Source organism: Lynx canadensis, chromosome B2 (genome assembly GCF_007474595.2).
Source record: "Lynx canadensis isolate LIC74 chromosome B2, mLynCan4.pri.v2, whole genome shotgun sequence".
Classification (NCBI taxonomy): domain Eukaryota; kingdom Metazoa; phylum Chordata; class Mammalia; order Carnivora; family Felidae; genus Lynx; species Lynx canadensis.
In genome coordinates, this window is record NC_044307.1 from 58,689,986 (window position 1) to 58,704,960 (window position 14,975).

The 14,975-nt window shown below is 36.9% G+C and overlaps 2 protein-coding genes and 2 pseudogenes across 2 annotated transcripts in view; 3 read left to right on the top strand and 1 right to left on the bottom strand.

Moving 5' to 3' along the window:
• The window catches only part of EYS (eyes shut homolog), a 1,650,074-nt gene that overhangs the window by 816,254 nt on the left and 818,845 nt on the right, over positions 1-14,975 (bottom strand). The gene's annotated exons all lie outside the window — the stretch shown is intronic.
• On the top strand, positions 2,537-3,668 carry LOC115514628 (CUGBP Elav-like family member 2). Its single transcript, XM_030316760.1, is given in 5 exon segments — positions 2,537-2,618; positions 2,621-2,686; positions 2,689-2,992; positions 2,994-3,445; positions 3,448-3,668. Coding segments are annotated over 5 exon segments (1,092 nt in total). The 5' UTR covers positions 2,537-2,569.
• On the top strand, positions 3,737-4,658 carry LOC115514630 (annotated as a pseudogene).
• Positions 6,313-7,157, top strand: LOC115514631 (annotated as a pseudogene).

Genomic DNA, 14,975 nt, shown 5'->3' on the forward strand with positions numbered 1-14,975 from the left:
AAGAAATGATGGAGGATATACAAACAATAATTAAAGTGCAATGTTCTGGAGTGTCTGTACTGAGTGCCTACAACATGACAGATCTTTTCTGAATCCTAGAACATATGAAAAAAATTAAATTTTGTGTCTGCCTTCAATATAACCTGCCTAATTGAGAAAATAGAGAAGTAGCAAATTTTATAATATATTAAGGATTATAGTAAAATAATTATAAAATAAAACATATGGATAGGTGCATTTGGCTTTAGGAAGAATATATACAAAGATGAGAATAAGAACAGTGTAGCTTAATCGATAAATTACAAGAAATTTTAAATGGCTGACACATAATATGTGAAGGCAAGTCTGGGGTGTTGATAGAAAAAAAAAGGATAGATTAATAAATGGAGATAAGAGAATTCTATAATGTTAGATCTCAGTTTATACAATAGCTAATATTTACTGAAAACTTATGCACAAGTAACTTTTCTAAGGTCATAGCACTAGCAAATTACATAGTTGGAATTTAAAACCAAAAAGTGTGATTGCGTGGTGCACAGCCTATACTCATTATCCAAATTTGGCTCTTTATTTCCAGCACCTGTCTCTACCAAGCCAAAGCTAATAAATAATTATGTATTAAACAATCCATCATGTTCTAGCAACCCTAGTATGCTACACGCTCACTGAACCTAAATTGAAGACTCTGTCCTAACAACAAAACCTGTTTTAACTATGTATGGATGTATGAATTCATTTTTCACTAAGAAGTAAAAATCCTTGATAATAAATTACTACTAAGACTACAAACTTTCTTCTTTGTAGCTTCTAGAAACCCAATTCTTTTTAGAGGAAATTCTCTATTGGTCGTGTTCCCCTATGGAAAATAAACAAATTAGGGTTCATTTTGTTCATGACTGAAGTTTTCACTGCCTTTCCTTTAATATCATAAATTGTTCTTCAAAAATACTCTTATTAATTTAGATACTTGCCAGCATTATAAGAAATGCCTAGTTATCCACATTCTAATCCATCAATATTAATATTATTTTTAAGTTACACTGCAAGGAAAAAACAACTATATGCCTCATAGTTCTTTTGAAGGAAGTAACTTCAACAATTATTTAATAGATTCTGTTTCTTAAAATAATTTTAGACTTATAAAAAATTTATAGAAGTTTATAGAAAAGTTGCAGGGGTAGTTAAGAGAGTTTCCATATACTCCATACCCAGTTTCCTTTATTGTTAACATTTTACATTAATATGATACATTTGTCATAGTTAATTATCCAATGTTGGTACAATATTATTATCTAAAGTCTGTATATTATGAGGATTTCCTTAGTTTTTACCTAATGTCTTTCTCTTTCCTTCCTTTTCTTTAAAAAAAAATTTTAACGTTTATTTATTATTGAGAGAGAGACACAGAGCGTGAGCAGGGGAGGGGGAGAGAGAGGGGAAGACACAGAATCTGAAGCAGGCTCCAGGCTCCAAGCTGTCAGCACAGACGCCGACGCGGGGCTTAAACCCATAAACCGTGAGATCATGACCTGAGCTGAAGTCAGTCGCCCAACCAAGTGAGCCACCCAGGTGCCCCTCTTCCCTCTTTCTTTCCTTTCATTTTCTTCTTTCTTTCTTTCTTTCTTTCTTTCTTTCTTTCTTCCTTTCTTCCTTTCTTCCTTTCTTCCTTTCTTCCTTTCTTCCTTTCTTCCTTTCTTCCTTTCTTCCTTCTTCTCTCTCTCTCTCTCTCTCTCTCTCTCTCTTTCTTTTCTGTTACAGCCTCTTATCCAGGACACAAGAACATTTAGTTGCCATATCTCCTTAGCTCCTCTAAACTGTGATAGTTTCTTATACTTATTGTCTTTTTTTTAAAGTTTTATTTCATTTGAGAAAAACCAAGACAGTGTGAGTAGGGCAGGGGCAGAGAGAGGGAGAGAGAGAATCCCAACCAGTCTCTCCACCACTAGCACAGAGCTGGAAATGTGGCTTGAACTCATGCAACCACCAAATCATGACCAGCTAAAACCAAGAGTTGGATGTTTAACCAACTGTGCCACCTAGTTTTCAATTGTTTTTTTTAATAAACTCCAGAGTTCTGAGAAGTATTTGTTGCTGTCCTTCAACTTGGGCTTGTTTGATGGTATTGTCATGATTTTACTGGTGATAGGAGTATTAGGGATAAAGATAGCAAAACTCATTTTCATTAAGTCATATCAAGTATACCCTTTAGAAGGAAGTAGCCATATACATCCCACACTTAGGGGTAAAGAGTTATACTATATTTCATTAAGGGGCAAGTGTCTACAATATAATTTTTCTTTATTCATACATAAGTTTTGTTTACTGGAATGGTGATGATGATGCTCATCATCGTGAATGTTAAAATGTATTTGTGACTGTAGCTAAATATAAATATACCATAGAACTGTGAAGTCTATGTAGTCACGTAAACTCAATAAAGAAATCATTTTGGATAATTTACAAAAAAAAAAAAAGCCCCCTTCCTCCCCCCCCCCATCCTGCACCAGAGCACAGAGCACGCGCTGAGCACATAACTTCTGCCTTCAAGCTGGATTTTCTCCCTGACAAGATGGTTGAGGGCTGCCTGCTAATTCCTGACAGAATTAACAGCACAGCCAACAGATGAAAAGTGCTTTGGATCACTCAGACCAACGAGACCCAGATCCCATTAAGAAGTTTGTTGGACAGATCCCCGGTCCTGGTTGGAAAAGAAGCTGGGAGAACTTTTTGAGCCTTATGGAGCCATCTACCAGATCAACGTCCTCCCCGACAGGAGTCAGAACCCTCCCCAGAGTAAAGGTTGTTATTTGGTAACATTTTATACAAGAAAAACTGCACTTGAGGCCCAGAATGCACTGCACAATATTAAAACTTTACCTGGGATATATCATCCCATTCAGTTGAAACCTGCAGATAGCGAAAAGTCAGACGCCATGGAAGACCGAAAATTGTTCGTAGGAATGGTTTCGAAGAAATGTAATGAGAATGATATCAGTGATGTTTTCTCCATTTGGCCAGATAGAAGAATGCCAGATTGTCCCGGGACCCGATGGGCTCAGTCGAGGCTGTGCGTTTGTCACATTTTCTATAAGGGCAATGGCACAGAATGCAATCAAAGCCATGCATCAGTCTCAGACCATGGAGGGCTGCTCCTCACCCGTCGTAGTCAAGTTCGCAGACACTCAGAAGGACAAAGAGCAAAGGTGCCTCCAACAGCAGCTGGCACGGCAGATGCAACAGTTCAACACTGCCACCTGGGGGAACCTGACAAGTCTGGGCGGACTCACCCCACAGTACCTGGCACCTCTGCAGCAGGCCACCTCCTCCAGCAACCTGGGTGCGTTCAGTGGCATTCAGCAGATGGCTGGTATGAATGCCCTGCAGTTACAGAACCTGGCGACAATGGCAGCAGCAGTGGCTAAGGCCCAGACCTCAGCCACCACCACCAAGCAAACCCTTTGTCCACCACGAGCAGCACCCCAGGAGCCCTCGTAAGTCCAGTGGCTGCTTCAACCCCCAACTCCAGTGCTGGTGCAGCCATGAATTCTCTGACCTCTCTTGGGACTCTGCAAGGGCTGATGGCAGCCACTGTAGGACTGAATAATATGAATGCACTAGCGAGTACCATCAACAGACATAGCTCCCTGAAAACAAGGGGTTTGATTTGATCGCCTGCCTGTCCTTTCCTTGGTCTGCAAAGTAACATGCCAGTGGGAATGGCTGTCCTCCTCAGCACATGCTCATTACTGCTGTGCGAGGTCCTCAGGTCTGTGTGTACGCCTCTCTGCATCCCATCTGTTGTGCTTTGTTGGTATTTTCCCTACATTACCATGAGAGACTACAGACGGACTCTGTTGAATGGCAGAGAAGCTATGACTATGAAGTTCTTGTGTGGAGTCTATGTCATACAAATGTTGTTTCCGGCAAGGACAACAGGCTTAAATTATTTTGTTTTTTAATTGTTTGCAATTGGGGTAATAAAGGTATGTATAGTCCACGGGGAATTAAGAATGTGTCTAGTTTCAAACAGTCCCTACGAAACAGTGTGAACCAGGAAAAGTGTTTACTTAAACCAAAAATCGTGAACAAAGAAACAAACAAAAAACACAACTGTCTTCTGCTTAGCCTGTGCAGGCGCAAGCCCACAAGACGGCGGCGGCGGCGGTTGGAGCCAGCCTTCTGAGGCGGGCAGGGTCCACCCTGCCGCTCTGAAGCCCGCATCTGTCTGCTTGGCAGCTGTCGGCTCCCACCCGGCTCTATCACAAGACAGTTGTTGATCACTGTGAAAATCCGAGGAATGTGCGCTCCCTTGACAAGACATCAAAAAATGTTGGATATGGATTGGTGGGAGCTCCAGCATGTGGTGACTGGATGGAATTACACATTCAAGTAGATGAAAAAGGGACGACTGTGGATGCCAAGTTTAAAACATTTGGCTGTGGTTCTGCAACTGCCTCTAGGTCATTAGTCACAGAATGGGTAAAAGGGAAGACGGTGGAGGAAGCCCTGACCATCAAGAACACAGACATTGCCAAGGAGCTCTGCCTTCCCCTCGTGAAGCTGCACTGTTCCATCCTGGCGGAAGATGCAATCCAGGCTGCCTTGGTGATGACAGACTGAAACAAGAATCCAAGAAAAGAGAGGTAGAGAAGAAATGAGCCCTCAGCTAAGCGTCCAGCAGGTCATATACACTGTTTGTCCACCCGCCACGCAATCACCGTAGATGTTCAGAAGCCCCTAACACTACAGTAAAAGAGCCCTGAGACATGCACAGCACTTGCTGGTCACATTGTGGCTCTAACGCAATCAAAATACACAGTTTACTTGTTCCAAATCCCGTGCTTTATTTCAGCCCACTTCTATTGCCTTAACCCAGTTTGTGTATATTTTGAATTGTGTGCATGGCCTGAAAACTAAAATCAGAAACGAAGTCTCAAGTATGGTAGTCCACGAAGTACACAAATGCCGAATATCACTTGAACCTATCTGAGGAAGATTACCAGTAGAAGGCTTTGGTATGATTATTTGGTACAGCCAATTACTGTACATAAAACAGGTTTGTATACATATATATAATAAAATAATGTAAGACCATTATTTTATTATATATGTATGCAAATCTGTTTTATGTACAGTAATATACACACAGAGTTTTATATACATATATATGTGTGTGTGTATGTGTGTGTGTGTGTATACATACATATATGTATATATATATATTTAGTTCCAGTATAGAAACCCCATGTTGAGATGGTCGGGAGTGAGAAGAGGTAAACGTTCAAGCAAGGATGGCTGGTTTCTCAAGGCTACGTGATAAATTTCACATATATATAATATATATATTTCATATATATTGTCTTGAGAGAAAACTGAAGGAGTAGCTAACAGTCTGTTAGGTGAAAGATCATTAAAACAGGTTCTTTGATTACTGATAAAGGTGTGATTTTTGGCAGATTTGTTGGAAGGCGTTTAAAGAAGTGAGTGATATTGGTATAATAAAACTCCTTCTAGGGGTGCCTGGGTGGCTGAGTTGGTTATCTGGCTGACTCTTGATTTCAGCTCATGTGGTGATCTCACTGAGTTCCATTACCATGTGGGGTCTGAGCTGGTGCTGAACCTGCTTGGGAGTTTCCCTCTGCCCCTCCCCCCGTTCTCAAAATAAATAAACTTAAAAAAAAAAAAAACCTCCTTCTGTTTCCCTATAGTTATGCATGTGAACAAGGTTTCTCAATGTTTAATCTCTGAAAATGGAATGTAGGAATGTGAAATAAATATATATATATGACATATATACATGAAATATATATGATATATATGTTATATATATGTCATATAAATGACATACATATGAGACATATATATGACATATATATGACATACATATGAGACAAATATATATGACATATATATGTCATATATATGACATACAGATGAGACATATATATGTATGTGTGTGTGTGTGTGTGTGTGTGTGTATTGTTCCTTGAACATGTATATTATCACCTAGCCTGGAGAAACCAACAATCCTTGCTTGAACATGTACCTCTTCTTGCCCCAGGCTCATCTCAACATGGGGGTTTCTATACTGGAACTCTACCTGGCATCTGATTCCTATTTTGGGACCATTTCAATTCTTTACTCCAATCCTACTATTATCTCAAATGGGACATCTCGAAGGACTAATGACTAATCAGCCCATGATCACACATTACTTTGGTGTCATGGATTTGGTATTTTTAAATTTTAGAGGGGAACTTGCTATCACTCATCTATCTATCTATCTATCTATCTATCTATCTATCTATCTATATGTCATATATATATGACAACCCGTGGCATGTACTCATGAGATGGAAATGCTTATTTCAATGTTGCGGATTCCAAGAAACCCAGATTTGGGGAACTACACCAAGTGTGAAAGCCCACAAGATCTAAAAATCAAAAGCTGCTGCAGATAAACCTTTAACAGTTATGAAATGAAGAAGAAAGGGAACAATTAGACCTGAAACCCCAATGTCAGGGATACCCCCAGTCATCAAGCCTGAGGTAGACTCTTCTCTTTGCTACAATTACATGTTTCCCATACAAACGCTGGACTGCAAACAGAAAGAGTAGAAGAAAGTTCCAAACAACATCCCTCCAGACATTGTTAAACTTGACTTGTCATACAATGAAATCAACCAGCTTTGACCCAAGGAGTTTGAAGATATTCATGAGCTAAAAAAATTAAACCTCAGCAACAATGGTATTGAATTCATAGATACTGGTGCTTTTTTAGGATTCACACATTTAGAAGAGTTAGAATTATCAAACAAAAGTCTACAAAACTATGATTGTGGTGTATTAGAAGACTTGTATTTTTTGCAACTCTTGTGGCTCAGAGATACCCTTGGAAATGTGACTACAATATCCACTACCTCTACTACTGGTTAAAGCACCACTACAATGTACAATATAATGGTCTGGGATGCAAGATGCCTGAAGAATACACAGGGTGGTTTGTGGGAAAATATGTTCACAGTTACTTTGAAGAATGCCCCAAAGACAAATTACACCCTGAGACATTTGATTAAGGTCGAGAAGATGATGACTGGGAGAAGATTCATAGGGATCATGTAGCAGAGTGCAAGAATCCCTATAGTAGGATAAGTTAGAAATTATTCTGGTTGCAACTAGTTTTGAATTGCTATACCGGTGTCAGAAAACCATATGTTTACATTTTGATTAGCTGTGTTGCCTATTTATGCAGTATCCAGCTAAAGGAAGGTTCCCTTAATTATTATTATTATTGCGAGAAATTCTAGCAATCAAAGGAATGCTTTCATCCTGCTTGCCTGCCTGTTTGCAGACCAGCCTTTGGCGAAGATTCCACACTGGTAAACTGCAGGAGTTGGGTCCTACTGATGGCATTGGAATTTCATATGTCCTGTATATATGTTTTTACTGCCTTTTGCAAATAAAATTAAAAAAAACTTGGTTCATTTAATATATATATATGTATATATGTGTGTGTATATATATATGTATATGTATATATGTGTGTGTATATATATATGTAAATATATATATATCATATGTATATGCATTCCTAGCTTAAGGAAGAATATATACAACTATATGTATATATAATAAGCCTTATTATGTATATAAACTTTGCTGAGATTTGAGTGGTATTGTTTTTAATCTATAGATCAAGTCGGGGAGAAAACAAGTTGGGGAGAAATAACATCTTAAAAATATTGAGTGTTCTAATTAGTAAGAAATATTTCTCCATTGGGGTGCCTGGGTGGCTCAGTCAGTTAAGCATCGACTCCTGATTTCACAGGTCATGATCTCATAGTTCATGGGTTTGAGCCCTATATTGGGCTCTGTATTGATAGTGTGGATCCTGCTTGAGATTCTCTCTCCCTCTTTGCCCCTCCCCAGCTCATGCTCTCTCTCTCTCTCAGAATAAGTGAATAAACATTTCTCCACTTACTTAGATTGTGAATAAGAAATATATCTCAATTTATTAGATCATGTTTATTTCATGAGTGTTTTGCAGTTTTCCACATACAGATGTTATAGGTATTTTGTTAGATTTATACATAAGTCTTTTATTTTGGGATGGTTGTTTTGTAAGTGGTATTTGTTTTTTGTTTCTTTCTTTCCAATATACCAATGTTCATTGCTAGAAAGCAATTGATTTTTGTATACCTTATATCTTGCAAACTTGTTAAAGCATCTTATTAGTTCCAGGGGTGGTTTTTGAAAAAAAAAAGGAGATTCTTTGGAGTATCCCACAAAGACAATTATACCATCTGTGAATAAAGACAGATCAATTTATTCTTGTCCTATCTGTAAATATTTTATTAGGTTAAGGAAGTTCCTACTAATTCTTAGTTTTTTGACAGCCATTATCATGAATGAACTTTGACTTTTCTCAGATGATTTCTGTGCATCTAATATTATAATTTATGGTTTTTCTTATTCATCTGTTAATATCATATGGTCAAATGATACATGATATGCTAATATGACTGATATGATTATATGTTTTTTAAATTATTTGTGAATATGATTAATTAATTACATAGATTGGTTTATGAATGTTAAACCAGGCTTGCTCTCCTGGCATGATCCCCACTTGTTGATTTCAGGCTTGAATACAGTCCTCTTCTTGTAATCTGCAAATGGCTTATAATTTTAATTTAAACTTTTATCATTAAACTTTTACTCTTTTTGCAAGGTTGTGTCATCTTTATATTCTTAGCTTGAATAATGAAAAGATTCTATACATCCTCTTACTGTTTTGTTTTTTGTTTTAGAGAGAGAATGGGAGAGGGGGGAGGGGAAGAGGGGCAGAGGGAGAAAGAGAGAGAATCTCAAGCAAGCTCCAGGCTCAGTGTGGGACCTGATCCCATGACTCTGGGACTATAACTTGAGCCAAAATCAAGAGTTGGATGCTCAACCAACTGAGGCACCCAAGCTCCCCACCCATCTTTAAAATATAGAAATGCATAAGTTTTTAGCCCTATACTCTATAAAAATATTTATACCATGACTAAGAATAATGCTTAATATATCAAATAATTGAGCTATGTTTATTGCTGTTATAGGTAATTTAATCTCAAATATATCTATTTACCTCAGAAACATCTTAATGGGATTTCTGACATATTGAAATGATGTACCTGGTTTGTTTATACAAAAAGATGTATGAAAGAACTAATAATACACCTCTGTCCTAAAAAATAACAAGCTGAACAGACTGAAAAATTAAACTATTCCTGGTCCACAAGAGAGGGAGGGAATGGGGCAAAACAATGATCCCAACACTGAAGAGACAGGGGAATACAGGGAGTCCTGGGTTACTGGCATAGAGACTCACACAAGGAAATTGAGATGGGCAACAGAGCCTGAGAAGAAAGCTTGAGCTTTAATTGATGCATTGCTAGAGGCTTGGTGTGGAACAAGTCTGAGAGAGAAAATTGTTCAGGGACTGAGTCATACGAAGGTCCCACAATATTTTGAGATTTACCCCCAGAAGCCTGACCATGTTCCAACAGTAAATATCAGAGAAAAACTTCCTCCTGCTTCTGACAAGGGAAGGGGGGAAAGTTACCATGTTGAAATACACCAGAACATTCTGCTTTTTTTTAAATGTTCATTTATTTATCTTTGAGAGAAAGAGAGAGTAGGAGCAGGGAGGGGCACAGATAGAGGGAAACAGGGAATCCCAAGCAGGCTCCACGCCCAGCACAGAGCCTGATGCTCAGCTCGATCCCAGAAACCATGAGATCATGATTTGAGCAGAAATCACTAGTCAGACACATAAATGACTAAGCCACCAGGCACCCCCAGAACATTGTTCTTAATAAGGGCTGCCCTCAGGAGAAGCTAGCTAACAAGAGTCTACCTTGCTGGGGTATTATCAGAACCTAACTCACCTATGGAAGGGAAATACCAAACTGCAATTAATTTTAGCCTTCCATGTGGGGAAAGGGAAATACCCAACTCCATCCCACTCTAGCCATTCCATCTCACCTATGTGATCTGAGAAACACTTGTGAAGTTCACAGTCCAGAGACATACTCACCAAAAGACTGACCCTAGTCATAGGACTATGGAATGCTTCCCCTCTTCCCACACTTAATCACATTATTAAAGGCCTATTTACAGCAATGGGATATTATTCAGTACTGCAAAAAAGAGTATAAAGCTATAAAAAGACATGCAGGAAATTTAGATGCATATTGCTAATCCAAAAAGGCTATGTATTGTAAGATTTCAACTATATGACATTCTGGAAAAGGCAAAACTATGAGTAGAATAAAAGGATCAGTTGGTTGCCAGTGATGGGGAGGGAGAGAAAGGATGAACAGGCAGAGTACAGAGGATTTTTAGGGCAGTGAAAATATTCTGCATATTATAATGGATATATGGATATATATCCATATATATTGAATATATATTATCTATATGTATATTGAATTTATTTATATGTCATATATATATTTAAACCATTGAACATACAACGCTGAGTGTATATCCATATAACGGATATATATATCCATTATACACACACACACACAGACACACACATATATTTTTAAACGATTGAATATACAATGCTGGGTGTGAGCCCTACGGTAAACTATAGTTTTGGGTGATTATGATGTGTCAATGTAGGTTCATCCTTGATAACAAATCTACCATTCTGGTGAGTGATGCTAATAATGGGGGAGACCATGCATGTGTGGGGGCAGAAGGTGTATGGGAAATATGGGAAATCTCTGTATCTTCCTCTGCATTTTGTTGTGAACCTAAAACTGCTAAAAAAGTCTTTTAAAACACTAGTAAGAAACTACTAAATTATGAAACTGTCACATCGAGTTTTTAACGCAAGACTTGATCTACAAAACTAGGGGAAAGGCCATAAAACACAAATTAATTATGAAGCATAGCAATTTAAAACACTGAAAGCAAATTTATTTTAATGAGAACTCAAAAGAAACTTTCATAGAGACACAACATCATACTTGCATTGAGTACTTGGTGCAAAAAAGTTAGTTTGGACTTCTATTAACAAGTGGTAGGAGCTACCCTCAAATGATGATTCAAATTGGGAAATACTACTTCATCACCTGTTGGAGACAAGTTGCAAATAGAATCATTAAGTATGGTTTGTAGCTATTTTGTTAACAACCTTGCCTGGCCACTCTTCTATAAGCACTCTGCTGGTCACTACCTCTTGAACAAGCTCTTCCTGCAGATCCCACTGAAGTTGTAGATACTGTCCTTTTGATATGGCTATTTTTATTTCACATTTACTAAGATCATCATTGTGGTATTTCTATCCCATTATGTTCCTGTTCTTCTCTCTTAAATAGAGTGAAACATAATCCATGTCTGTTATTGTTCTTGTTTGTGGGGATCTCTATGGATTCCACCACATCAAAATAACCACTTGGGGAATTAATCAAGTTAAACTCTGAGGCACATAACAAAGTCTGCAAACATATAAAACAAATAAAATAATGCCTGATATCATCCAATGGGGTAAGAAATAATAAGTAGTATTTAAAAACTGAATTTCCCTCCCTCCCACACAATCAGTTCTATTCAAACCTTTTTCTTTTTAGTTGAGATGTGTTACAACTGAGTTTTAATAAGACTTAATTCAACTTACATTATTAAACTCTTATTTTACTTCAAAATATTTACTTTCCAATTTATAAAGTAGTATAGTCACGATCTCTAATATTCCATTTGCCAGATTTGAATACCATAATTTAGTAGGATGTTGTTTAATAACTATTAAGGAAGCAACCATATTTTAGCATCTTTTTTGCATTTGCAAAGCATCAACATTAAAATATTAACTACAAATGCTCAAAAGCTGATCATTTATTCAATATCTGGAACCTTGCTGAAGCCAATAATTCTCAAGTTAGAATAGCTAAAAACTATCAAATATGCAAATAAATCACTTCATACAATTTCAGAATCCTCACAGTTCTTTTCTGTGATCTACTTTTTTTCTCTCTAATAATTAGTGACAACCTTACATAAATCCATTTGCTTTAGAATATACAAAATTATGGAGTGCCTGGGTGGCTCAGTTGGTTAAGTGTCTGACTTCAGCTCAGATCATGATCTCCCAGCTCATGAGTTCAAGCCCCACGTCAGGCTCTATGCTGACAGCTCAGAGCCTGGAACCTATTTCATACTCTGTGTCTCCCTCTCTTTCTGCCCCTCCCTCACTAGTGCTCTGTCTCTATAAAAAAAAACATTAAAAAATTAAAAATATGAAATATATAGAATATACCAAAATATGTAGTATCTATCCCTCTGAATGTTAGATATTTCCTTTACAGGTTACATAACTGATTGCACTTAGTTATTAGGAATTCATATGCTCTGCTTAATTTTGTGTATTTACTTATATCTTAGTCAAAAATTCACACATTCTGGAATTGTTGGCTTATTTTCATATAAATAACCACACTTCTGGAGAATAGCCATAGGCAAAATAAAACAAAATAAAATTATTTTACATCTCTCTTATCATTGTGTTCTGATGCCTTCTTAGTCCTGGATGATATATTAGGTAATTAGACTGGAACTGAAATGGTTATATAACTGAATTAGATCTAGGAATCCAAATATTTTTGGTTAATATATTCATGTGAATGACTATGGATTCACACATTGATTTTTTTTGCTCCTTTTGCTTATATCAATATTTTGATATAGTAAACAACCTAATTCCTGGGAAACACAACAGGAACACCACGTTGAAAAGTTGGGTATATCCTAGTGAGTAGGCAAAACCAATGACCTGAACACAATGGCCTTGATCATTTGTTCAAAAGATATTAGGCTATGTTACTTATTTTCTGTACTATTCATTTGAGCATACTGTATCTTCTAAATATTTAAAAACATAGGAATTTTAAACTCCTGTGATTGATTTGTTGCAGAAATGGTGATAGACCGAAATCTGAATTATTATATGTATTTGTAAATGTGTAACTTAATTTTATTATAGCCTTAAGTAAATTGCATAAAGTATAATCCTAATTAATATGAAAAATAAGTACTTTTATTAGTATTTCCTAAATTATGAATCCTGAAGGCCATTTTTAACATTTTTACTTTTATCCTGATTAATTCTATTGTCATTTACTATTAATTATGCATACAAATTAAGAGAATATTCCCTGAAGGCAATTATTACAACAAAAATCTAAGTTTTGTGAGACCACTTTACAAATCAGAATATTGTCTAAATAGCTGCTGAAATTATATATATGGAGAGCAAAATAATTTAGATAAAAGGAAGCAATAATAACTACAACTCTCTCAGTGATTATGAATGCACAAAACTCACAATGAATTATTTTATTTCATATAAGTTTTCAATTAAACATTGCTTCATATTTGACTCTTGAGAGTTTATTTAAGTTTCAGACTACTAAGTTGTTTTGATTTAGGATGCTCTACCTGCAGAAACTGAGACAAGGACTTAAACACAGGCTGCTTATTTGGGAGGTGATGCAAATAAGCAACAATGAAGAAGTAGGGAAAATGAAACAGGGACGTAAAAGAGTCATCTAGGAATGTACTATTTAGTTCTTTGCCACTATGTGTAATGGTGCTCAGTCCCACTGTAGTGGTTTTAAAACTGTTCATCCTTTTCAAAGCAAAGATCCTAATTCTTGTCTCATCGAGTGTAGGCTCTACTTCATAATTCATTGCTAAGGTGTAGCCAGCATCTGGTCAAAGTGTGGCTTCCTCATTCTTCTCTCTTTGGTTCTCTCAGGCAAGCCAACTGCTGTGTCATGAAGATACTCAAGTATCTACGAAAAAGGCCGTATGGAGAAGAAGTAAATTCTCTGGTCAACAACCACATGAGTGTACTTGGAAGAGGACCTTTAGCCCCATACAGGTCCTTCATATGACTCACCCAGCTAATGACTTGACTGCAACCTAATGAAAGATCCTGAGCTAGAATCACCCTGATAAGCCACTCTTAAATTCCTGAATCACAGAAATGGTGAGATAATAAATGCTTGCTGTTCTAAGCCACTGGACTTAGTGGGGGGGGGGGCAATTTGTTATATAGCAATATATAACTATGCATTCAATAAGGACCATCTGAAGATCTGTGGAGAAGGCACAATAGAAGGTGTTCTGGAATGACTGAGAACCAGAGCAATTGTCCACTGACTCGTACTGCCCATTAGTCAAGGGTTGTCCCCATGGTATTAACATATTCATAGTCTAGATTGATTTATGAGGGGTTAATGGGTGTGTATGCTCACTAAGATCCCTCAGCTTCCCCCCCCAAAAAAAGTATAAGGTATAACAGTAGAGGTTGAAGTGAGATATAGTAAATGTGTTTAGAAACTTCCCAGCAAAGATGCAATGGGATAAAAGCAACAAAAGCAGCTGCTACAAATGCCAGATATGGAGCCCCAACCTATTTTGTATGTTAAATAACTTCCCAAAAAATAAAGAAAAAAAATGGAAAAAAGAATTCAATACACTTAAACTACACTGTGATCTTATGTTAAGAGAAAGTTTTTTCTTCTACATTCTGCTTTTAGGAATAATTCATTTAACATAAAATAAAGCAGACTCTTACCCTGGGAATTATTTTTAAGAGATAATATGCAAACAACCAGAACCAACCTGGGCAATGAAACTTATCTTAATCTATTATAACCTGTACCACTATGTCTATATTACTCTATTATGATCAGAATGATTTTATCAAGGCAAAATGCTCAATTACTATTCAGAAACTTTGCATATTTATAATAAACTGCTATATTCCAGCTCGCAAAATACTATTATATAGTAACAATGGGTAAAATTTCTACCTATGTACAAGGCATGTTGCAAGGTCATTTACATACATTTGTCAATCCCTAAAACACGATACAAGATAGATATTATTTTTAGGCTACCAGTGATTGGAGCTC